General features: G+C 43.0%; 1 protein-coding gene across 1 annotated transcript in view; it reads right to left on the minus strand.

The window, feature by feature from the left end:
• Nucleotides 1-1,045: 1,045 nt before the first annotated feature.
• BRIP1 (BRCA1 interacting helicase 1) overlaps nucleotides 1,046-27,074 on the minus strand; it is a 91,769-nt gene continuing 65,740 nt past the window's right edge. The window contains exon 25 of the mRNA XM_040082750.1: nucleotides 1,046-1,175. Within this exon, the coding sequence (XP_039938684.1) occupies nucleotides 1,098-1,175 (78 nt within the window). The 3' untranslated portion in view covers nucleotides 1,046-1,097. The remainder of the gene's footprint in view (nucleotides 1,176-27,074) is intronic.

Genomic DNA, 27,074 nt, shown 5'->3' on the forward strand with positions numbered 1-27,074 from the left:
GGCTGTGCACGAGCACAGCCGATTTATGCGCTGTTAATTCCTCCCTCAGACGATCGGCCTTAGCCCGGTCTGATTTCAGCAGGAAAATCTCTGCATGGAGATCAACACAGCTCTCAGGCATAAGATCCTAATTATTTGAAAGGCATTTGTTTTCATAGGATTTTTTTTTTCTTTTTTTTTAAATGTGTGCAGGTCGATGGCATTTTAATGCCTTATTAAAAGGTTGTTTTACAGCAGCCCCGTCTGTTGGCTCGCGGTGCCCGTGGCTGTGCTTTGTGCTGCGGGATTTCACCTTCCACGCTGGCCAGAGAAAGATTTTCCAAATTCCCTTTAAAAGGGGTGGATATTTCCTCAGACAAATAAGGGGAGTGTTTTTTACCTGCTCTGGTTTGCTGTTGTTAGGGGAGATGGGACGTGGATGTGTGTGTGTGTGTGTGTGTGTGTGTGTGTGTGTGTGTGTCCCTCTGTTTAGGGCCCGCTTGCAAAAAAGGGTTTGTGTTCATCAAAGGATATTCCTGCTAGCTCAGGCCCAATTTTATAGGGGTTTTTTAGTTACATAAACAAATGGAAATGTTTTCATTTCTGGGTTTCTTTAATTCAGTTGAAATCACAGCAAGACAAAACGTGCCAATGCTCCCCTACCAGGTTTTCAGCCCAGACGTTGCTATGTGGGGTCTGTAAATGCACAAGAAATTCAAAAAAGAGGCAATTCAAACTCAGAATAAAATGGAATCAATGAGAAATTTTTATATTAAATTACTTTGAAGGGCATGTACGGTAAACAAACATTCAGAAGTGAAAAGGAAGATAAAAACACATTTACCAGCATTCAGAAAATCCCAGTGAAATATCTCTTTTAAACATATGGTGAAGCCTTTGCTGTGTTGCAGTCAAATGGCAGAACCCCCACTGAGTTCAATGGGGCCAGAATCTGTACCCAGGTACCTCCTTCCCATCCCTCACACACAAATGTTGTGCTGAACACCAGCTTGGTTGGGGTTGGCAATAAATAATTAAAGCCCTTTACTTATCTGTCTTATTAGTCCTGATGAATACATGGCATGGATCAGCAAAACTCTCCTAAGATAAAATAGAATCTAAATTCTGCCTGGTTTCAGTTCTGGAGGGTTCTGTAGCAGCAAGCAATAATGAACAGACGAGGGAAGCAGCCAGACCTACAAAAGAAATAGTATTTTAAAAGGACTGCACTTAGGAGGAAAAAAAAAAGGGGGTTTGCCTTTGTACATAAAGAGCTCTATTCATTAAAAAGAGTTTTTACAAATGTGGTTATTTCAAATAGTCGAAAAGTGTGAAATACACTTAAAATGAGTAAAATTTGTGGGTTTTCCTATGGGTTAAACATGTGCCATACTAATAAAGCTCTCCTCACACCTCTTCCTCCCTCAGAGGCTTTGGCCTCATTCTGCACGACGTTTTGAATTGAGGGAGCTCAGCACTTCCCTGCAATGGACCATCAGCCCTGCAAGCTCTGAAGGTTGTGAGGGATGCTGGAGAAATCTCTGAGCTGGACACTGAGTGAGGCACAGAGCCGTGGCCATGAGCCCCAGGAGCCAGCACAGCTCCTGGGGAGGAGCTGCTCCCAGGAGTAAAGGAGAAACCACAACAGAGACCAAAATCAGAAACATCCAGCAACCTCCAGCCTTCCTCCAGGCAGCAATTTTTAAACCCCAAATTGCCTGAATTCTGTGTAAGTGCTCAGAGCTCGTGTGATGCAGAGCCCAAGCACCTCTCAAGCACAAATATAAATACAAATACACACATTTATGTGGGGTCAGTGATTCAGGGAGCCCAGTATCAGGCACACCTCACTCCTGAGTCTGCTATTCGGTGACAATGTGCTGCTTTCTGCAGGAGCCTCTCCCACATCCAGTGCTCTCCTTCCCATTCCTGTTTTTAAACCTGGCACACCGAATTAAAAACCACATCAACAGCTCATACATGAAAAAACATCCCTGCCTCAGGTTTCATGAAGGGTGTCCCTGTGATGCAGGTCAGCATTCCTGGATAACCCAGAGGAACCCAGCAGGAACACAGGTTTCCATGGGAGCTCGTTCAACAGAGGCTTTATAAACAGATGAAAATCTTTACAGGACTGTTTTTCCAGTGTTTCACCCTTCCTTACTGTTGGAAGAAAGCTTCCAACAGCTTTAAAATGAAGCAAAGGTGTTAAAATCTGATTATTAATAAGCACCCCATTTCCAAGCTTTCGTCCTTGCAGTTTTCAGCCACCAGGGATGTGCAGAAGTTGAGATATCAGTGTTTAACATAAATGTGTTTAAATCCATTTCCCTTCACTTCTTACCTCTGTTGCTGCCCATGTCAGCGAGACACCTGAAATGTAACATGACATCGCCAGGGTGTTTAGATACAGAAAAATCAGACATTTGGGCTTGGATACAAAAATTTAAAAGCTGAATCTCTGCTGTAGCAAAATCGCCTCAAATTTTCAGAGCACTTGGTTTAATGTAGCAAGAAAATTATCAGTCCATTACTTAGTTCACATGCACTGACCCAAGGAATCATGGTATTTTATATATGAATAAGGATAAAAGCACATATGTTCCAGCCACATGGTATTGTAACAACCCTTCACTAAGGTACGGATTTCCTTTGCTTCATCCAACACTAGAGATGGAGAATTTCACAGAATAATCTTTCTGAACACAAACTAATTAAAACAATTTAATTTCCAGCTGTATTTTTATGTCTGGAGGATAGAGCCACGTGTTCCCTCAGCACATTTGTGCTGTTTAACAAGCAAAGCCCAGAGCAGCAACCCCAGAGCAGGAGCTGATGTCTGCACCCACCGCTCCCACTCCTGTCCCAAAGGAGCACAGAATTCCACGAGAGCCACTTGGACATCAAACCTGGCTCTCCAGGTGACCTTCTCCTGATGTTCTGGCATGGGACAATGGTGGGGTGAACCTCCAGAGTTGCTCTCTGGATGAAGCTGAGCCTGTCCCACCCCACGGAACCCCCATCCCTGCCCTCCCCAGCCCTCAGAGTCCCTGCAGCCTGCCAGGGTCTGGCCAAAGGGACCATCTCTGCATTTAACCTGTCAGATGTCCTTTGAGCAGAATATGAATTTCTCTGCCGAGAACAGAACGTTTTGTTGTGATAAACCCCTGTCCCCTCCAGGGCTGTCATTCCCTCAGTCAGTTCTGCCCCCAGCCAGGAGTGTCAGCGTCTGTGTCCTGGAAGGTGTTTGGAACGTGGGGAGGTGAAAATGGGAGCAGTTACAAGAGGTTTTGTTAAAAAACATTTTTGAAAACGTTAAATCACTCTGTGCCAGCCACTGAAATGGTTTCCTTCTCACCAGACTCGCGCAGTGGTTTTACAATATTAACAAAGCCACAAAAAATCTGCCTGAAATAGCAGCAGAAATCCTTAAAAAAAAAAATCCTTAAAAAAATCCCCTTCACCTGAGTGGCACTGGCTGAGGAGCTGCTCAGGATGGTCCAGGCTCTCCTCTGTCCTCTTGTCTGTGAAACCATTCCCTTGCTGGTTGTGTACTCCCAATTAATCACTGCTGCTTCACAGGGTTCCCTTGGAGCTGCTGTCAGCTGAGAGCTTTCAGTGTGTTACAGGCCATTTGTAAATACATCAGTTCACACCTCCGTGTTGTGCTTGGTACCGAGATACCATCTAGAGCTAATCTGATCCAGGCAGGCTGGAGCACAGCTCCTTCCCATCCTCAAAAGGCAGCAGGTGCTGGGCCAAAAGTCGTCTTTTAAAGTTGCAGCAGGCCTTGTCCTGCCCTGGAAGCTGCTCCCTCCCCTTTTTCCTGTAACTTGGCTCCGCAGGATCCACTCCAGCCACCATTTGACTTCAATCAGAACTGTGAGTGAGGTCCAAAAGTGGTTGAAAGCTCATTTATCCATCCCAGTTCACTCCCTTGATGCCCAGTAGCACTTTCTGACAGCGAGGTGCTGGGAACGGGTTGGTTTCCCTCAGAATCCATCTGTGGTACACCACTGTGTGCAGCCTGTGTGTTTATTGGACTCACAGAACTGAATTTTAACTGGAAAAAACGGCTGGGAATCGAAACAGTGCCCTGGCACTGGGATTGTGGCACAGCTGTGGTGATCTTAGCCCTCTTCATACAGGGACCAGCAGTGATGGCATCTCTAAATCCAGTGGAGTCTCGGAGGTTCTGTGGATCCTGGAGGTATTCCCTGGACCCTTAGGACTTGTATTGATCTCCAAGCTGTTGTGTTTTCAAAGTTTCAATTAGTTGTCAAAGCTGGAGCAAAGCCAGAGTAAGTACACCCACTACAGCCTCACATGCTGCAGGGAAATCACTTGAAACCTTGCTGCAGCTCTGCATTGAAAAGAATTCAGAATTTAAATTGTTTAGTGCAAGAGAAAAACCATCCTTTCCCTCAGACTCAGCAGCAAAAGTTTCTGCAAATGCCTGGCCCTTAAAATATGATTTCCACCACTTTAACCTTTACTTTGATACTGCCACAAGTAGCTGCTGTAGTAGTTGCCTGCTGCACGGGGAAAATCTCCTCGCTCCAAATCAGTTATCTGCGAATTCTGTGCTTCATCTGAGCCACATAATTAGAGGAAATTTCCAGGGATTTCATTGGTAAGACAATACTTCCAGCTTGTATTACTCTATTACCAGCTGTAATGATCTCCAAATCCTTCCATAGCCTATCCATCATTTGAGTTCCAGTTCTTGCTCAGAGAGGATGACTTTTCTAAATCAATTTCCCCACCTTTGCAAAGCCCTATGTCTGCCAGCAGTCACTCTCCCTGCTCGAGCCCAATTTATTCTTTTTCAGCCCACCTTGTCCAATAACTCCAGCCTGAGAACTTTATTCCATTCGTTTCCCAGATCCCAATATACATTCAGAAAGCAAACTGACCCAATCTAGAGCAAAGCTTTAAGCTTTATCCTCATTCCTCTGGAGCTCAGCACTTTCAGCTTCATGTCCTCACATTCCCTGAACTGATTGAAGAACGTTCCCCAGACATTTCTGAGGCTCTGTCCTGGCCAGCCTCAGAACAGCTTTTATGGCCAATTTTTTCATAAGTCTAATATTAAACCGAACGACTTCCTTCATTTTTTTCCCAGCTGCCAATTTTCCTTGTTTTACAAACCAAGATTATCACTTTTCCTAATTGTACAGTAAGGCCAGGGATCAGATTAGGATTGCCCCTTTTCATCAGGATTTGAGCTGCAGGATTTGGCTGCCAGGAGCTCCAGTTTCTGCCCACCTTTCCAGTCATGCATCAGGGCTGGGATTTGGAAGGACCAGACGTGCTCCTCCTGAAGCCCAGAGCCCAGATGGAGAGGGTTTGTTAGTTTGTAAGTTGATCTGAAATATCCCATCAGAATTATTCTTAAATTTCAAATTACAAGTTTGCTTGTTGTCCTAATTTCTTGTCTCACAGAGATCACTGGCTGACAATCATTTGTTGCACCGTGGGCTTCAAATGTGACCTAAGGTTCTTTGATTTGGTTCCAAAATGAATATTTTAGCTTATGTCTTCCTCTTCCCAAGACTTTTCTGCCATTTTCTGGGAAGCTCTCTGGGTGAGGCAGTCAGACCTTTGTCAATTCAGCTTTGGGGTCTGTATCCAGCCTTCCCACCCGGCCTGGGAATTCTCCAAATATTCCCAGAACTTTCTTTCTTATCACAGGTCTCAGTCCTTCCAAAAAGGGCTTCCAGATGTTGCAGATTCTTGTTGCAATTACATCTGGCCACCTTTGATTTCTGAGTGTGTCCTGCAGAAAACGAGGGACTTGAGAAAAAAAAAAAAAAAAAAAAAGAAGAAGCAACAACTTCTCAGATACTGATGTTTAAAAACACTGTCTGGATGTTCTGAATTAATATTGTGTTAGAAGAAGCCAAATGGCTGCGTGCCAGGGCTCAACCCAAGGTATATTTTTATGGCGAAGCTATAAACCCACAAAATAAGTGGTTTATAATGGAAATTCTGACACACTTTTAATATTAAGAGCAGAAATGCACTGCTCGTGGCAAGTAAGTATTTGACAGCTGCAGTACTCACCTGTCAGCTGCAGTGCCTGAAACCCATCCCAAGGGAGGAGTCCTCCTTCAGCTCATCCTGCTCCAGCCACACGGGCTGGGGGCAGATGGCTCCAGCCCTGCCCAGCCATTCATCCTGGAGCCTCTCAACCCCCTTTCTGCTTCCAGGGAAAGCAACAACTGGGATTCCCAGAGCTCTGCAGCGTGCTGGAGCTCAGCCCTGGCTGCAGCAGAGCAGCTTTCGGCCGCTGGAAGATGGGAGGGAGGGTTTCTGTGCCACTGCTCCTGCTGGGTGGCACTTCCCACAGGGAGACAGAGTCTGTGGGGCTGAGCTGTCAATCAAAACCAAAAATCATCCCTGGAAACTCGTTGATGCCAGAGCTATGGATCAGTCCTGGAGCAATATTTAGGATATTTTATCAGTTTATACAGGCAGAAAGTTCAGTGATTGGCTCTGAGAGTGATAACAGAAAATATTGGCAGCAGTGAGAAAGGAGTAAAATGAATTTCATAAGGCTGAAATATCACCAAAATGGATACTATACCTAAGGCAGTTTAATTTGGGAAAAGACAAGGGACAGTTTCATTCCCACAGAAATGTTTTACGTGGTCACCTACATTAGCAGCCTCCCATCAATAAATCTTTTACAACATATAAATATATAAAGGGAAAGCAGGAGGGAGAATTGGATCTATTCAGTTGGCAATATTCAATACACTGGTGTGTGCTGGCTCTGATCTGATCTGTCTCTGTGCCATGGATTAAAGCTGAGATTTCCAAATATAATTCGGGCGGTTCTGGATGTTTTTGCCATCCCAAACATCTCGATTTGCAGTCACGCTCTTCAGGAAAGCCCAGAAAGGAAGGAGTCAACGTTTGGTTGCCAGAATGGAAGCAGAGACCTGTGTACACACACTTATATACACAGCTTGAACTTATTTCATACTGCACCCAGCAGTTGCAGAGAAAAGACCGTGAGGCAAAGTGAAGGAAACCTAAACAGCTGACAAATAAACACAGGGTGATGGACTCAACTCCCCGAGCAGCAGGAACGTCTTCCATGCTATAAATGAAACTTCTGCCCCTCCTAATGCACAGATTAACCATAGCAGCAAAGAACAACGCAGAAGCCCTTCTCAATTAAAAAAAGAGAAAATGAAAAGCAAACCACACATCACTTAATCTGTCTGGAGATGGACTGAAACATTAGTGACTCTGAAGCAGAATTTGTACCTTCATCTCCAGCATCTTCAATTAACACCCCTAGGAAATTTAGCACAATTAAAATAATGTTCTGGAGGGTGCACTGGATCCAGGGAAGCAGAGCCTGGGGCACACCAGCTGCCTACATCCTTTAGGAGACTCCAAAAGCTTAAAGACATCAGCAATTTTTACTTGCATCTTGAGGATATTACTCACTGGCTTAGCTTGGTCGATTCTAAGGGCATTTGTAGCGTGCCTAGAAATGAAATCAAAGCTAAAAAAAGCCGTTGTTGTGTGGCAAATCACAAGCAGCCTGCGGGGCTCGGATGGGAAACGCTCCACGGAACTTCCTGGAAAAATCAAACCAGTGATGATGGAAGGCAGGACTGAAACACCAGGCCAGGACCAAAACAAACCATGGAAAACAGGGCAAGGATGGCATAGAGACAGAGAGGCAGCACACAAAGGAATCTCAACAAAATCCCCCGAGACACCTCAGTAATCTGGCAATTAGAGGCTCCCAGAGAGCTGCAGAGTCTGAAGAAAGTCAGTGCTTGGAGGAGTTTTTGCTTTGTTTAAAACGAGGCACAAAGCACGCTGCTGCTCACCTGAAGGATCTCTCATGTCTGTGTATCTACACACCTTTAAGTTGATTATTTTAGTGGCTGTTTTATGATAAAAGGTGAATGTTTTTGATATTTTGGTGATGGAGGTTACGGTAACACAAACTTCTGTCATCAGCAGAAACAGAGGATCCTGCCCTCATCCTGTGTCTTCGGAGAAGTGGTGCCTTTTGTACTTTGGTGATTTCCACCAGTAAAGCTTTTTGGGTGCCCCAAGTTAGAAATTAACAATTTTTAACCTCTAAAATCAGCTCTGATGCTCTGGTGAGCTGGGAACAGCATCAATGTATCTGGGGCAGGAGTTACTTCTATTTTCCTGAGATCAGGCTTTGCTTTATGATTAGTTTCATATATTTCCTGGTGATTACTTAATTTTTAAATAGAAATGAATCTCAGTTGGTTTAATCTCCGTTTGGATGCCATTGTAATGGAGCCCCAGCGTGGGTGCAAAGGAGGAAAAGGAAGGGGATTGACAGCAGCTCTTGTTGCTCCCCAGCCCAGCTCTGCAGGTCTCCAACAGCCACAGTGCTTTCCTTGGACCAGCTCCTCTCCTTTTATTAGCTCCTAGCTGCTTTTCTGGGGAAGAAAATCAATGGAAACTGGACTTCTCAAAATATTTGTTTTGGTGTAAAACAAAGATAGCCCAAGAAAAAGTACTTGAGGCAGAAATCTCATGACTGAAAAATTAGACTGGTAAGATTTTAAGACCAAGTTAAAAGTTACGGGTTTTCTTGGGTTTACTTTCTTTGGAAGCAACAAAAACCTACAAACTCTTTTTAGGTACAACAATGCTCAGGAGCCTTGAGGGGCTCAGCACCACCTTCTGTCGTGATTTTAAATCAGGAGAATTTTCATAAATAATTTCAATTATTAGCTTTCAATAATTTAGATTTCAAGACAGACACACAACATCCACCCCTGAGCTGTAAAAGGTTTAACAACTCAGACCCCTACAGTCCAAGCAGCAGAAGAGCTCCAATATTCCCTCTATGGCATGGGAGCAGGAGATGGAAAGTTGGAAAGTCAATGGAAAAACTCCGTGCCACAGGAACTCCATTTTGTTCCATTGTGAAATCTCCAGGGGAGAATAAAGGGATGGAAGCCATGAGTACAAACACAACCCCGAGCGGGGGCTGCAGCAGGCAGGGAGCTGCTCTGGGGATTTGGGAATTCTGCTTTGGGAACTCACGGCACTGTGCAAAGCCCCCTCACCTGGGCACTGCACAGAGAGCAGATCCAGCGCCTGTCAGTGAATCCCACAGAGCCTGGAGGGAGCTGGGGAACCCCAAACCCCCTGAGACCAGGCTGGAGGTGCTCCCAGCCCTGCCCACACTTAGGGGTGGGCTGTGTCCAGGGCTGTGTCCAGAGCTGTGCCCAGTGCTGTGCCCAGGGCTGTGTCCAGTGCTGTGCCCAGAGCTGCGTCCAGAGCTGTGCCCAGGGGGGGATGGTGCCCGGGGCTGTGCCCAGGGCTATGCCCAGGATGGTGCCCAGGGCTGTGCCCAGGGCTGTGTCCAGAGCTGTGCCCAGGGCTGTGCCCAGGGCGGGATGGTGCCCAGGGCTGGATGGTGCCCAGGGCTGTGCCCAGGGCTGGATGGTGCCCAGGGCTGTGCCCAGGGCTGTGCCCAGGCCCGGAGCTGCCGTGGCCCTGCAGCAGCAGCCTCGGCCCCGGGCCCTGGCCCAGCCCGGGGATGAGGTGACCCTGCCGAAGGCAGAACTGAGGCTTTGCTCAGCCCCTCATCCCCTGTCTGCCGCCGAGGGAAGAATCCCCAACATTCCCACGGCAAGCACTCGGATTGCCCAAAACACGGGAGCTCCTTTCCTCGGAGCAGAGGACGAGCCCGGGAATAATTGTGAAAATAAATACTTCAGAACTTGGCTCTCTTTCTTCACCTCCACAAAAAGGAACAGTTAAATCCATAACCTGAAGTTTTAGATGAAATTTTATAAATTGTTTCTCCTCTGCAAGGGTTAAGCAGCGTTTCTTTGATCTTTGTGCCTGAAATACTTCAACTTTCAGGGTAATCACAGTCAATGTCCACTCTCATTTTAAAGTATAATTTGTGGCTTCGGTATTTACAATGCTATTTTGACGAAGCACAAAAAAAATATAATTCATTCGATATTGTTTATGTCTGGTTTGAAGTCCCAGATGTTACAAATTGAAGTTCAGATATTCAGATTTTTTTGCATCTTTTGGAATTTTAAACTGTGTCTTTATGGGACAAAATTTTTGCCTTCCCGAGGCTCCTTCCCTGCCTGATCTCCTGTTGATTTCAGGGTGATTTGGTTTCTACCTGACAGCAGAGGACAGAAATTGGCTAAAAGTAAATTCTGTGTCATATTAAGGATTATTTTGCTTTCCCAGTAACATTATCCTGTAAGTCTATACAGTATAAACCACGCAGCAAAGGAATATTTATATATGAATTATTTCCATACAAAAAGGAACTGACTTTTCCTATCAGTGCAGTATTATTATTATTGTACCACAAACACGGGGCTGTCTGAAAAGGTGAAACCTGTGGTACAAGAAACCACTTGGAGCATAGATTAATGGAAAGTAAAGAGCTGGAGGATGTTCAGAGACTCTAGCACGAAGCACAGCAGCAAATCACAAACAAGGATAAATACAAATAAAACTTTATATTGACAGAAATATTCCCTAATATAACACATGCCATTTTATATGCAGTAATAATTAAAAACAGGAAAAAAGGATTGGCTCAACCCTGTAAATAACGGGAGCACCTACAACAATTTCATGTTTTCCTGTCTTATTTGTGATTGTTTTAATAAGATTGGATAAACTGTACTACCTTTCTTTCCCTTAGGGAGAACATCTCGGTTTGAAAGGCTAAGCTCTGCAACACCCCTTGTGGAGAGCAGCATCTTTTTTGGGGATGACTTCACTGCATCCCCTCCAAAATAAAACTGGTATGAGAAATCAGAGAATTCCTTCAGGTACAAACCAGCATCCATCTCATCCATTTTGAGCAGCCAGAAATGCAGAAGGACATCTCCAGAGCCCAGAGAGGAGAACAGCCCCGAGACCACCAGAGAATGAATTTTCCCAAGAGGCGCCAACAAAATTCGAAATAGGTGGCGAAGATAAAGCCAATTAAACGCTTCTAAAGAACAGCCCCATCCCCTATCCCTGCTGCTTCCCAACACGCTGCCCCATCTGGAATTCATTCTCAGGATGCTCCTCGCAGGTTCAAGGCTCCCCGTTTCACACCGAGGAAGGGCTGAAAGGGCCGGGAACGCGGGCCGGAGCCCGGCGGATTTCCCAGGGATGCACTAATGTGTCAGACTTGTAAAATAGCTCTTAGTGCTGCAGCTCCATTTAGAGAAGGACGGAAACTCACTTTAAATACTTAAGGCTTTAATATCTAGTCCATTACTCGGCAGAAAGGTCTTGTAAAGAGTCAATTATGGGATACTTCTGATTCGATCCACATGCAAGGGAAATCCGCTCCTTTGCCTTTAAACCTCGGGACTAAGTGTCCTGTTTAAATAATTAGTGACACTTTTTCTTTGATCAAATTTGATTCACATTGTTATTCTTTTATGTTAATTTAAAGCTTAATCCATGTAAAATCCAAGACAGATCTTAATCCATCATTCAGAGGGCTTTTACAAAAAGGCACCCTCATGAGATTGTCCAGAAAACACGACAGGTTAAAGACAGTAGTGAGCCAAATTGAAGTAAAATGGTAAAATGCCCTTTTTTTTCCCCTTCTTTTTTTTTTTTGGCCTTCTAAAAACCTGTGAATGACCAACCCAGTTAATAGCAGTAGCAGGGCAAAAATTTGGAAATAATTGTGAGGGGAGACACAAAGCTGGCAGCTGCTCCAGCACAAACCCCATTCTCCAGCACGTTTAATAACGAAGCCAAAATCTGGGCGTCTCCTGCTATTAAAAATGTGTTAATAATGGAAAATATTTTAAAATAAACTGCAGTTACTTTTACTTATATTCTTGTTTTCTCCTCGAAGCTTAGTTGCCCAGGTTACAGGGAAGTTACCAGCAACAAATTTGGAATGATTTTTCAGACAGAGCTTGTTAAGGTGCTCAGCCAGTAGAATATGTAGGAGAAAAAACACTCAATACTTATAACTTCCATATTTTGGTAAGATTTCTATAAATCTACGAATGAGAGGCTGATAATGCAGTTACCTCTATAAGTGCATAAATATTTAAGTTTTGCCCAAGCCCATAAATTCAAGAGGCCTCACCAACTCTTTGCCTGCTGTACACATTCAAACAACCAAAATTAGTATCTCAAAGCTGAGGTAAAAATTCGTTACAATCTTACTGAAAAGTGACCTGATAAATTCTGGATATCAGTTATATTCTCACCATAACATTTCAGACATTTGTGTGTTTTCTGATAATAATTCAAGAGCTGTGTTTCTGGACAGCAGCACTGTTGCTATACGATGGATGAGGCCTAAGAAATACTTTGCTAAAATACTGCTGGATGTCTCTTCAAAATACTCCACAAAGGATTTAAACCCTCCAAGTGTCTTTTTAAAATATTACTGCACCACTGCAGAGGAAAAAACAACAGCAAATATTCCACAATAATAATAATAATTTTAAAAATCAAGGCAAACAAGATGACTGTTTTGTTTATCTCCATGACAAAATCATTGAGCAAAATTATTTTCTAGAGTGACTAATGGAAGGCAATCCCTGCAAAATTCCCACTGGGGGATGAAGAGCTGGGTCTGGAGGACCTCTGCTGTCCAGGGACTGTACAGCCACACGCTCCCCACACCAGCTCTGCCCTGCAGCCTTACCTTGCCTTCAGCAATTCCTCTGGCTCTACAATCACTGGGAAATTGTCAAAATTACTTCATTTAGCTTAATAAACTCAGTACTTCTGTAAAAGAGTGGCTCAGCCGTTTATAATTTATAAAGCGGGAGACTCTGTGAGGATTTCAACAGGAATATTTTGATTTGTTTGGTTAAATTTGTACAGTGGTGATGAAACTCGGGGATCGTGGATATTTTCCTTTCCTGATTTCAAATAGAGTGCAGTGAAAACAAATTTACAGAAATTTACACTGAAGATCCAGCAGCTCCAGCCCGGTGAGCTGCACACTGGTGAATCCAACTGGCAAGAAAACCTTCACAGGAACAATCTCCATCTTCTGGGAGAAATCAAAATACACAAGAGCTGGAGACAAAGGGATAAGCCCCAACTCAAATGGCACAAAACCACTGGGCTCCATCCCCACTGACTGTCACAGACATCCCTTTTATGTACGAGAGAGATGTAAAAGTTACGGCTACAAATGTCAGCAAGATAAAGAATGCCTTGCTATTAAAGCAACGGGGCATTTCAGGGAGCATGAGAAAGGTAAGGGTTTTATTCTGCTCTTTAAGCTTCGGGGAGATCCCCTGTCTGTAACATGCTGAGCCCTGGGCACGCAGAGTTCATGCACAATCGACAGACTTATAAAAGCAGCTGGGGTATAGTCTAATCTTGGTTAAGCTACTAATTTTCCTTTATTAAGGAATAGATTTTATTTTTCAGGAAAAGCTGGCCAGCAGAATGCTGCCCCAGCGCTGCTGAATGCCACGTGAAGGGAGGCTGCCCAAGGCCCTGCTCCGTCCCCTCCCTCTGTCCTGCCCTTGACAAGTATTCTCCTTTTAGAGGTATTAAATCTTGGCAACATCCACCGCAGTTCCCACTTAAGCTGAAGTAAGTACATGTACAGAAGGGCTCTGTCAACATAGCTGGAAAGATGTTTGGATTAACTAACAAAACCTATTTCAAATCTCAGATAATAAAATGTCCTCCTAAATCCTAATTGCAACTTTCATCTTGTGTCTTAGGCGCTGGCAGCAGCTGATGTGCCGCTGCAGATCAAGCGTTTAGTTTGATAAATGCGGCTTACGAGGGTCTTGGTATTGCTGACTGACAGAGTAGCTGAATAGGATCCAGCCCTCTAAAGGTGATTATCTGCCTAAAGAAGGAAGAAGATGAGCACAGGACAACCTTGTTTGTCATTTTGTGCACTTAATCAGACAAAGCCCATAATGCTAAGAGCTTCTCTATACTATCAAAAATAAAACACAAGCAGCTTTCAAATAAATTACACCACCATTTTACAGAGGGGGAAATCCATCAGCATGTGTTGGAGAATCATCTTTTAGTTGCTGTTTTCCAGCAGAAGAACTCGTAGCTGGAACATTGAATCATATTCCCAGAGACTTTTCCTTACACTGCTGAGGTTGCAGCCAAACCTCGCTATACAAGGCACAAAAAGCAGCTTTTTTGGTTTAAACAAGATATCCATGCAGAGTCACTGGTTAGATAACAAGAGCTGTCCTCTAGGTTAAGTCGCTGTCTAAAAGAAATAGAAATGAAATGTTCTTTCCAGGAAAATATCCACCCACTAAAACCCCTTTTCTGTACTGATAACACCAGGGGTATGTAGGCATTGCTTTGGCTTTGAGCCTGCATAAAAAATAATAATAATAATAGTAATAAATGCAAGAATAAAGCAATTCTAGTGTAATCTGGCAGAGAGGGGTACTTCTCACTTATGGATTTAATTTACACAGCATTATGTTTAAAGCAGGTCAGTCAGCAGTGTCCTGTTACACCTTCCTTTCAGTTTGTTTTATATGACAAAGAAAAGAATAACTCATTTTCATTAAGGTCTCTTGACTTTCAAAAGGGAAAATCTGAGAAGGGAAAAATAGCAAATTTACTCCTGGTTTTGCTTGGAGGTTAATAAAAAATCCACAGCTCAGTCACCAATTTCTATGTGGTAAAATATCTGTGATATTTACTTCACGTTTCTTTAACAACAACAAAAAAATAAACTTAAATTAAATTTAGTTAAATTCTATTATAAATAGAAATGCACTATTAAAAGCAGACTTATTCAAAATACATACAAATAAACAGCATTTTCAGTGGGGAGCTCTCACCATTTAAACGACAAAACAAAACCTCCAAACTGAAGAAGCAATAAAGGCACCCACAGAACACAAGTTTAATCCTAGTGTTTGAAAAAATTATAGGAATCAAAATCTCAGTTGAACTGAAATTACACATTCAGAACTGCCAATAACTTGTTACTGGCAGCTGATGGCAACTTGTGTTATTCTCATTTTTATCACAACGTAACAGCAACTGAATTCCGATTTCATGCTGCAATACGAAGTCTGCACTTACATACAGCAAATGTCTATAATTATAAAAATACTTCATACAGCAAACATTTAAGCAGCTGAAATTCTGAAGTGAAGGGCATTTTCTATAAAGGATGTGAGCAGGCTCACACAGTGCTGACACCGAGAACCGCAGTTTTTAATTATTGCCTGATACCACAATAAACGTCTTTCAGTTCCCCCAGCTCATTATTTCCAGTATTGCTGATTCCTGATCATTTCATAGCTGCAGGGTTCTGATTCTCCACTCTCTGTCACTCCAACCAACTTCCAAGTGTCCTGTGATCACACCTAATTCTCCACCTAAATCATTAGGAGGATAAAGTTGTTATACTTGTAATGGTATTTGTCCTACTCTGAACGTTACCAAACTGTTTTCTCTAATCCTTTAGGAAACACCCTAATGAGGCTCATCTAATGCCTTCCACTAGTTAGGAAGGCAAACTCCAAGATTTAGCTCCTCAGTCTGTCTCTAAATCTCCTAAGTGAAAGATGATTTACAGTGAAGCTATGAAAAATGTGACCACTCTCAAGTCTGGAAAGTCTCAATCTGATTGCAGGGAACTTCAGTCCCGAGGAGAGATTGAGTGTCCCTCTCTGGAGACCGCCTGACTTGGGGAATCAGCAGCTGCTGTGAAACGTTCATTAACTTATAAACGCTTTATAGACTTGTCTGAGCTTCTATTAGGGAAAAAATGCTCCGATTTTGCACCGAAAACGCTGATCTGAAAGGTGGAGATGATAGCTTCTGTGTTGGAGATCGAAACGGAATGTTTCTCTGCCTCACTTTCAGAAATGTTATAAAATCAAATAAACCAGAAATCAGTTATTGTGACAAAAACCAGAGTCATCTCAATACATCAGGACAAACATTTACAGACATTCAAAGGGAAAGTGGGGTGGTTCTTGTTATGATGAAGCCAAATCCCCAACGTTTGGGAACCGAATCCAAAGGGTCGGAAGAACAAAAGGACAGGACCGACCTCAGAGAAGCCATAAAACATTTATACAGACAAAACTACACTTTGTTTAGGATTTAAAGCAAAGATGTAATAACTAATATCCCAGTGAGCAAATCAGGAGGTGAGAAGGGGAATGGGACCTGTGTAATTCAATTAAAATATTAATTTATTTGTAGCAAGATTTGAAGGTTGATGCTTGTCTTTTGCTTTGTCAGAGACCCTCCGGCACACCCACGCCAAGCTTCATCCTCTATTAACTCAGGCTCTACTCAGCATTCCCAAACAGGCTGGAATGTACAATAGAGCTCTGCCCAGTTAAAACAGCACCAGCTGATCCAAATTAATTAAACTCAAGTCTCCAATAAACCAGTAGAAGCTGTTTTGTTAAACTGAAATTTTCATAATTAACCCCTGTGCAGGGCAAAAAAAAAAAAAAAAAAGACAAAACTGAACCTGCAGCCAACTGAAAGGACCAGGACCGAAGAGCTGAATTTAGTTTATCAAGGCCAATATTGATTAAAAAGTGTATTTAAAGAAATGGATTTCAAAAAGCTGATAAATATATAAAAGCTTTAAAGTAAAACAGCCTAGGGAATATGCAAATGACATCTCTGAAAGCAAATTTGGGGTCGATCCTAAAAACCACTCCTAATTAGAGTCAAAGGGGACTATTTCCTTGCAAAAATATTCTTCTGTCTTAAAGTTCTGTACACTGAGCAGGAATTTTATTAGCAGTTTGATGGCCTAACAATAATCACCTCGGTGTACGAGCAACTCTGACACCGCTGTGCAGAACTGAAACCTCTGCTCCCCTCCTCACCCAGAATAATGACATGGCTGGAAGGAAAAGCAGAGCCTCAGAAAGGAAACTTTCAAATGGTTTAGAGTGGAGGCGAATGCACATCCAATGTATTTATTTGTAAAACTATTCGGAACAGGCACGAGTTCCTCATGTGGGAATGGAAATGAAAGCAGAGATGAAAGCAAGCACAAGCTCAGCGCCCATTTTTCCTTCCTCCTAGGAACATATCCCCAGCAATGTGGGACAGGAACGTTTCCATGGCTGCCCCAAGCGCTGTGCGGGGCGGGTTTCAGGCTGACTGCAGCGCAAGCACACCTGCTGAAACGTTCTTCAGCTCGTGTTTGCTTGGGGAGCAAGAGCCTGGGGTTGCAGTTTCTTGCGAGGACAACACCGCAGAGGTGATTTGAAAAGGTTTTTTTCAGGAGCTCCTTTTCAAAGCCCAGCATTTGACTGTGGAGCTGCTCTGGGCTTTTGTCCCTTCTGCTGCGCTGATCCCAAGGAGTTCTTTGCAATTTGCTATTCAGAGGAGCTGTGAGAAGCGAAATTTAACTAAAGATCAAATGAAAGCATCTCCTGTGGCACTGGGCGTGCCCCAGAACCGGCAGCTCTTCACTATTATGTATCAGCTTCAGCACTTTAATAGAATAAATTCTGGAGGAAATCAGCCACAGAAAAGCCCCTGCAGTGCTCAGGCTGTTCCAAAGTCCTGGTTTTATTTCTCTGAATGCGGCACTGACAGTCCCAGCCCAGGGCAAAATGAACATCTCAAACAGCCCAGGGAAGCTGTGAATTGCTTATTTGTTCTGAAGAATACATTCAAAGTGTGCTTTGAACTTCCCTGTGCTGTGAATGGTGAGAGGAAGAACAAGAGAAAGGGGAGAGAGAGCAAACAAATCCCATTTTCTGACTTACAGCTCCATTGTCCTCAGTGGTGCTTTCCCCACCTTTGCCCCGGGAATAACTCCACGTTTAAGAAGTTCCTTTATGCCGTGAAAAGGTTTCATCCGCGGTTTGATCAGTCCAGCCACAGCACACATCAATAAGAAATGTGCATTTATTTTATACCTATTTCTGTCATATTTCAGGTTTTCAGGGGGAAAAAGAACTCTGATAAGAAGAAGACACGGTATTATTGTCCTCAGTAACAACCCCAATGAAAAATGAGGCACAACTGTTGTCAAATAATAAATGCAGAAGCTGCCTATAATTGTCAGAGATTTTTTTTTCATCTCCTATCTCTAATAATACAAATTATTCCCACAATCGTCAGAGAGAGGAGGGCAAACAATACAAAATATTCACTTACAAGCAGCTTATATTTTGTATTATGGTGCCACTTACAAATATTTGACTACTGTACAAAATTTTACAGGACTCTTTTCAAATATATCTGGCAAACCACCTGCTTATATTTAAAGCTACAGTGCTAATCTTATTAATGCTTAATATTCCTTGTTCTGGCTTTATACACAGAATATCAGTGATTCAGAGTTAAGAAATAATCGTATTTCTGCAGGCATCAGAGTGAAAAGTCTCAGAACCTTGGCAGACCAGAATGTCCTGTAATACAGTAGAGAAAAATCAGTCCTATTTGAAAAATAAAATTCAAAATATATATTTGCAAATTAAAAATAAAAAATCTTTTTTTTCAACAGCGTGATCAGCTTTTGTGCTATTAATTGGCTAGGAGCTCATTTAGGCACTGGCTGGAAATAACACCAGGGTTCTGCTGCCACAGAATATCAGTGATTTAGAGTTAAGAAATAATCGTATTTCTGCAGGCATCAGAGTGAAAAGTCTCAGAACCTTGGCAGACCAGAATGTCCTGTAATACAGTAGAGAAAAATCAGTCCTATTTGAAAAATAAATTTTAAAATATATATTTGCAAATTTAAAAAATATATATCTTTTTTTTCAACAGCGTGATCAGCTTTTCTGCTATTAATTGGCTAGAAGCTCATTTAGGCGCTGGCTGGAAATAACACCAGGGTTCTGCTGCCACCTGCAGCTGAACCAAGAGGCCTCGTTTCTCCAGCAGCCACCCAATTAATATTATATATCCGGGGTTATTATCCCCAAATCTGGCAAAGTTTATTATCTTGCATGAGTGAAGAGAAAACTGCTGAGAAATTCAAAAGGCTGATGCACCCACTGGAGCAATTCAGGAAAATAAATGTATTAAAGCATTGAAGAGCATGAATATATGTCATTTTAGCATGGAATATTCAATACTTGCAGAAAGAATCTCCAACTGGCCTTTATTTAATATTTAAAGTATTTTCACATGTTGTAATGCCTCCTTTTGGTCTTCCCATATGGAAACCAGGACCAAATAAAAGAAAATATAAGAATGTATTGCTCTTCTGTGTGGGCCTGACAAAAAAAGGCAACACAAAAATCAAATCCTGTTTCTTCAGGGAAAGCTATTAACAAAACAAGGGTAAAGAAGTAAACCCCAAGTAAACATCCCTTGTTTTAAACCTGTAAACATTCAAAAATCAAAGTATTCACCACTGGTTAGTCTTATCATTTCTACAAACTTTTGATGTGACCTTTCATTAATAAAACACTCCAAATACTTCTGGAGCCATCACAAACATACTTGTCACAGTTCCTTGTGCTTTCCTTTTCACCACAATCTATATAAATAGTTTCCTGAGATTACAGGTCATTCCTCCAGGAACGGGGCAGCAGCAAAGATCTATTGCAGGCTCCAACCACATCCTGATCCCTCTCTCTGGGTGTGTTATTTCTAAATATTTATTAACATCCAGAAGTCACCCAGCCCTGGATCTGAAGTGACCAGTAAGACTTCAGTCACACAGCCACAGAAATTAAATGAACAACCTCCCACTCATCTTTCAGCATTGTGGAAAATGCTCCTAATTTCTCAGTAATCTTTAAAATAAACAAAGCCATTGCCAAGAAATACTCTTAAAGCTGGAGATTAAACCAGAAACTTTCTGTAACAGATCTCCAGCTTTGAGTGGTCAGTCCTGAATGGCTTAAATTCTTATGGAATTTATAGAGAACTTATATACGCATATCCACGTGTAAATGCATGTGTGTGCATCTACAAGTGTTTGTGTGCACCCATATTCATCTGTTTGCAAATAAAAGATATAAAGGTATTGCCTAAAGCGATGCGGCTCCAAGGTATGAACAGCCAAAAAATTAAACAGGTCTGAATATATCACATATTGCTTCTAGAAGATGTAGAAGCCAAATAGAGATACCAATATTAAATCAGAGGAGTGGGTGAGAAAAGGGGAACAAAGCATTATTTTTTGAAACAATATTTTGTTTCAAAGGAAGCATGGGTTGCTCTGGTTCCCAGGTTGGGAACCCATGGGACAGGGGGCAGCACTGCCTGTCCCAGTGCTCTGTGCTCTGGAAAACGGAGTGAGCCCCTCATGGCATTTCCATTTCCTCAGAGCCAGGGAAGGGGGGCTGCTGTGCTGGGTGTGACCCCCAGGGCTGGGATCTCTGCTGTCATTCCATCCTGATCTCTGCTGCCATTCCATCCTGATCTCTGCTGCCATTCCATCCTGATCTCTGCTGCCATTCCATCCTGATCTCTGCTGCCATTCCATCCTGATCTCTGCTGCCATTCCATCCTGGATCTCTGCTGCCATTCCATCCTGATCTCTGCTGTCATTCCATCCTGATCTCTGCTGTCATTCCATCCTGATCTCTGCTGCCATTCCATCCTGATCTCTGCTGCCATTCCATCCTGATCTCTGCTGCCATTCCATCCTGGATCTCTGCTGCCATTCCATCCAGATCTCTGCTGTCATTGCATCCTGATCTCTGCTGTCATTCCATCCCAGATCTCTGCTGCCATTCCATCCTGATCTCTGCTGTCATTCCATCCTGATCTCTGCTGCCATTCCATCCTGATCTCTGCTGCCATTCCATCCTGATCTCTGCTGTCATTGCATCCTGATCTCTGCTGTCATTGCATCCTGATCTCTGCTGTCATTCCATCCCAGATCTCTGCTGTCATTTCATCCTGATCTCTGCTGTCATTCCATCCCAGATCTCTGCTGTCATTCCATCCTGATCTCTGCTGCCATTCCATCCTGATCTCTGCTGCCATTCCATCCCAGATCTCTGCTGTCATTCCATCCCAGATCTCTGCTGCCATTCCATCCTGGATCTCTGCCGTCATTCCATCCTGATCTCTGCTGTCATTCCATCCTGATCTCTGCTGTCATTCCATCCTGATCTCTGCTGTCATTCCATCCTGATCTCTGCTGCCATTCCATCCCGGATCTCTGCTGTCATTCCATCCCAGATCTCTGCTGTCATTCCATCCCAGATCTCTGCTATCATTCCATCCTGATCTCTGCTGTCATTCCATCCTGATCTCTGCTGCCATTCCATCCCAGATCTCTGCTGTCATTCCATCCCAGATCTCTGCTGCCATTCCATCCTGGATCTCTGCCGTCATTCCATCCTGATCTCTGCTGTCATTCCATCCTGATCTCTGCTGTCATTCCATCCTGATCTCTGCTGCCATTCCATCCTGATCTCTGCTGCCATTCCATCCTGATCTCTGCTATCATTCTATCCCAGATCTCTGCTATCATTCCATCCTGATTTCTGCTGCCATTCCATCCTGATCTCTGCTGTCATTCCATCCCAGATCTCTGCTGTCATTCCCATGTCAGTCATGCCAAGCTCCCTGGCACATGTTCACAGTGATCCAAGTCAGCTGTATCAGTATCTCAGCACAGCTCTGGCACCAGTGGAAGCAGATCTGTGTTCTACATTCCCCAGTGCAGGAATTACAATGGATCACGGGGAGCTGTGATGGGTTTGACAACACAATGCTCTAACAACAAAACCATCAGGCAACATTTGCTTATTAAATTCCAGGATGATGCCACGGCTGGTCCTGGCACTCTCCCATAGCTGTTGCTATTGATTTTGCAGCTTTCCATTTTATGAAACAATACATCTCCTCCCAATGTGTGTGTGTGTGAAACCCATCACTTCTGGTAATGTCATCAGCCGTGAATTACTGCTGTGCTACATGGAGACTTCTTTCAGAGTTTCTTTTGGCACTTCATGCGCTCACTTCCACTTTCTGTCTGAAGCATTGCAAGATCATTAGCTAAATCTGGAATGCAATTGGAGAACATGCAGGCTGACAGAAGGATCTGAACCTTAGATTCCAGAGAGAAAAATAACTTATCAGGCAGATATCCTTATTGCTTGAAATATCTGGCACAGCATTCCCTGGAAAACCACTCTGGCTGAACAACACAGCAACTGACATGAACTCCCGCTGGGTTTACTGCACATTCTTGATGGCAAAACAACGCACACGTCTGGTAACAATCCTGCTTGGGCATGATACCATCCTGTAATGCAGTTCTGTGCACCCAGAGAGGATCAAACCACCCTGACCCTTCTCAGCCACGGCTGAGGAGGAATTTACCCAGGCACACTGCAAGAGCAACAAAGCTTTTCCCTCCATAGGTGAGTTCCATGCTCTGAGCCGTGCCCACACGCTGGCAGAGCGGGTCTGAGAGTTCTTAACCTGACACACACACAAAACAACACCCCAAGGATGCAGAGTGACTGTGCAACTCCTCCTTCCTCTTGGTCACTGCTTTGTATTTCCTCACATGGAATGAGTGACCTGCTAAACAGGTCACAGAAGAGCTGCCAGTGCCAGTTTTTCCAGATCAGGGGATGATCTCCAGAACCTGGAGGGCTTGATGTGACTCTCAGTCCCAGGTGAGAAGTGCAAAGCACACTCCCATCAGAGGCAGCACTGCCTGGGCCGTTCATTGGGAGGTACAGAGCTGCCAGATTGCCCAGGCCTCTCCGGGGATGGATCGAAATGAATTATTCAGCAGAACATGGCCAAGCTGAACGGGTTTTTGATGGAAAAAACAGGCAAAAGATGTTGGGATTCTAGGAAACATCAAAAAGAAATATGAAAAAGAGCAAGGAGAAAAGAGCCTGCTCTAACTGTCGTGCTTGGAGCAGCTACTGGCACTTCCTGGATGGTCACTTCATGAACTAATTGGTTCATCATTTTTAAGTTGAAATGCTCTGTGCCTCGACAAGTTTTGCTTTTGTACTTCTCTAATTCCTTCATCCTTTTAGTGGCTTTAATGCAATCCAGTGCTGACTCAGTTCATGCAGGAGAGATGCACAGTTTTCGTTTGGATAGGATTTAAGAGGCTCTCCAGTAGCAGCAAGTTTTTCCTTCCTGCACAAAATGCTTTTTCCCTTCAGCACGCCATCCTCCCATTGTGCCCCTAATCAAATAAACTGATGAAAGTAAACATCTGTAATTCAGGAGGCGTTTGATCACTGCATTTGAAGCCAGGGGTTCTTTTACAAGCGAGCTGCCCTCTCCCGGGGTGGGACACGTGATTACCCAAGTCCTGTTGGTAAAACAGACATGCTTAAACCACCTATTGTGTGTTCTCTCCATAATTCTATTTGTGGTTTTGTTCTGTCCTGGCTCCTGCTCTGTGAGCTCCTGCCTCCCCTAATCCTCTTTAAATGAATGAGACACAGTTCTGAGGCCCAGAGATCTTGTTATCAACAATTACCAATTTCTGCCCTTTTTGCAACACTTAAGGAATCAAAGGTACAAAGAGGATATTAAAGATCTTTCAAATACACGAATCAATAAGCCATATTGGATTAAAAGAATTTATCAGCAACCCTTTCATAGATCTGGAAGCATTAAAACTGAGAAATATTACAGTGACCCCAGGTTAAGTACAATAAGGAACAGAGCTGATGAATGGCTAATGATTGTATTTGAAATACACACGCACAGGGGCTGGAAAGGCGCTGGAGGTTGGTCCCCTCCCTCTCTAATCGTGCCCCACACTGTTATTTTCATTGTGCTGGTACATCCTGAATGTTCCCAGTCCACAGAACAAAAGAAAGCAAAAAGCCCATTTTTCGTAACAGAAAGACTCAGGAAATGTGAGGGACCTGCAGCCCTGCAAAGGGCTAAACATTTTGGTTCTAAACATTTTGGCCACTTAAAAAAAGAATATTTCCTTGCTAGCAGCCCACACCAGCTCCATTTCTGTTATTTATGAGTTTTGACCGGTCAGAGAACTCCACGTTTGCAAACATTGTTTGGACAAATAGCTGGCAAAGAAAGGCAAAGCTCCCTCCCCACCACGGTTAGACCTGCAGGGAGAAGGAGGAAAGGAATTTTATTAAAACTAAAGTAACCCTGTGGCACTGTCATAATTTTGATAACCCAGTAAGTTTTCTTTTGGTAAATCTGTAGCAAAACAGAAGTTAAATAACAGGAGTGTTTTATAATGCACGGCGTGATCAAAATCAAACTTGGGGGGAAAAACTTCTCTTCAAAGGTCAGAAGTTTATAATGTTTGATGGAAATTTGAAAAAGATCAGAATAATAAAAATTACATTGAATTTGGGATGCTACAAAAAGTATAATAAAATCCCTTCCATTATAAAGAGAGTTTTGGTTTTGTGTCACTCATACCTTACTAAAGCTGCCACTTACACCTCTATTGATTTAATTTATTTTAACAAACCACTGCAGGATTACTGAAACATATATTTGTTCCATTTCAATGAACATCTAAGCACCGTGTCCCTACAATAATCATATTCATTCCAGAGATAAATATTTTATGGCAAGACCTTACTATAAAGTTAGTATATTAACTGTATTCTTTACTCAAACTCAAGAGACAAATTAATATCCACTCTGTGCTGATACCACACATAAAAGGCACTTAATTTAATTGGAATAGCTGCTAAAGTAAAAGGAAAAAAAATATTAAAGGCTGCATTGGAATACTAACACCCTTTTACAGCCCATAGGATATTTATTTCTTTACTGCCTAACTCGGATGGGTTTATTTTCTTTTCTCTATGTAGAACCTTCACCTCTAAGTTGGATTTGAGAGATTACAAAGCGGATGGAAATTTTTCATTGAAAGGGGCCAAATTCTGAAAGGCTTTTAAAGTGAATATTAATAATAATAATTTAAAAACTTGGGCTGACCTGCATGAGTACCGGACAGCCTGTGTACAGTGCTTTGAGGTGACAAGAAGTTAAAGATTCAGGTGCCCAGAAAATGAGGTTAATCCATGCCCTGCCTCTAACAGAGTCCAGCGTTATTTGATTCAGTCACACCTGAGGTGACAGGGGGTGACAAAATTGAGGTGCCCAGTTCTGGAGCCCCAGTAATAAACTGGAGAAGCTGGAGCCAGCTCAGCAGAGGGGCACCAGGAGGGGCAGGGGGACGAGGGAGTGCAGGAGGAGCTGGGGATGGGCTCGTGGAGCCTGGAAATGGCCAAGCTCAAAGGGGGCACGGCAGCAGAACCCTGGGACCAGGAGAGCTCCTGAGGAGATGGAAACAGGAGGAATTCTCACTGCACTGAAGGGAACAGAACAGACAAAAACTCCTCTCCAGGGAATAACTGAGCAGAGCAACAGGCCAAGAGAGGCTGGGAAACCTCTGCTCTTCCTCCAAAGCTTTGGAGGTTGGACAAATTCCCAAGCAAGCTGGTCTGAACGAAATCCTGCTTTGAGCAGGGGGCTGGACTGTGGATCTCCTGAGGTCTCTACCAACTTGAATAAAGCTGTTCTGGGCCAGGCTTAACACACACCTGAATCCACAAGACCATTCCTTTGAGAGTGACCAGAAGTGACCAGGAAGAGAAAAAAATCATAAATATATGAATAACAATGATTCATAGCCCAGATTCCAGTTTATGGATTTCCAGAGCTGGTGGGGTGTTTTTTCTCTTGTTACCATCTCGTTTTCAATTCTTGGAATAATTAAATCAATTCTTGTTGCAGAGCTTTCTTCCATGAGTATTTCTGATTGCTTTTGGAATCCATTTAGGCACAAGGCACATGTTACAACCTGCTCCAAGGAGTCTCACAATTCAATTCAACAATGCAGGAAAAGTATGAGTCTGTCATGGACATCAAACACTTCTCATTCATTGCTGAGCTATTTTGGTTTTTTTTTCCTCATTAGAAACCTTTTTTTTGGTTATTATTTTCAAACAAAGCAAGCAAATGTAATCAAGCTTCCGCTGGTTCTTTCAGAACCAAGGCAGCAGTGATAGAAATGTCCTTTTCAGGTTTGTTTTTTTTTCTCGGCCAGGCTGTAAGCAGAAGGCACCCCCAGCCAGATGAGGCATTTTATTGCTGCGTGGCTCCAGGAGGGCAGGGTCTGCACGCAGAAGCTCATGCCTGCTCAGGATTTGATACCTGTGCAACTCTTATTTTGAATCTATTATTTCTCACTCTGACAGCTCCAGAGAAGGGAGGTTAAGAACAATGAAGAGCTGCCCTCCCTTGTCTTTCAGCAGCTGCTGCTCCTCTTTGGAAGGTTTGCACTAAATTTAACTCTGCATTGTTACCAGAGCTGTCTCCTCCCAAACCTTTCAACACGCGTTTGATGATCCCTCACTGAATAACTGCTCCTGTCCTCTGCTGCTGCTACACCACCAGAAATGGGCTGAAGCTGCACAAAGATGAAGGCTGCACCTGGAAAACCCTTCCAGCTCCAAGGGCAGCACAACTTGAGTTGTGGACTCTCTTCCAGCGAAGGTTTTTAAGGTGACAGACATTTATATCCCAAAGCAGAACGTCTCTCTGGTCCCACCCCTCAGTCATTGCTGCGCTTGATGGATTCTTTTCCAGATTTCAAATTTCCAAGCAAAGCTTTGCTTCCAAACCACTCCATGCTCATTCTCATGCACCAGACTGTAAATCCTGCACACACCATAAGTACAGCAAATTCTGAACATGTCTAAAGCTTTATGCAACTCCAGTAGATCACTGGGTTTTTCCTTCTTAAAGATACCACCAGATTTCTGTCTTATTCTCCTTTTAAAAGTATCTAAATACACTCCATACATTTACCATTCAGGTAAAGACCAATACACACTAGAAAGACAAGTTTTTAAAACCTAATTCCAGAAAAAATACCATTTCCTGGGTTCCCTTATTCTACTTGCTTTAGTTTGGTTTAAATTATTATAACTTTTACATATTAAAACATTTTTTATATCTACACATGGAATTTTCATATGATATAACTTGGGAGAGTCACTTCTCCTATTTTACCTCTTTTAAGAGAGTGATGAAAATATAATATTTACAAAGTTTGCCCCAAACCAGAAGGGTTTGATTTGGAAAATGGGAAGTTTATTTCAATTACGTCTGTAGAAACTGCTTTAAATTGCTAAAGAAACCTCCTTGAAATTGTCCTAATCATAACGAAC

This window comes from Hirundo rustica, chromosome 19 (genome assembly GCF_015227805.2).
Source record: "Hirundo rustica isolate bHirRus1 chromosome 19, bHirRus1.pri.v3, whole genome shotgun sequence".
In the NCBI taxonomy this organism is placed as follows: domain Eukaryota; kingdom Metazoa; phylum Chordata; class Aves; order Passeriformes; family Hirundinidae; genus Hirundo; species Hirundo rustica.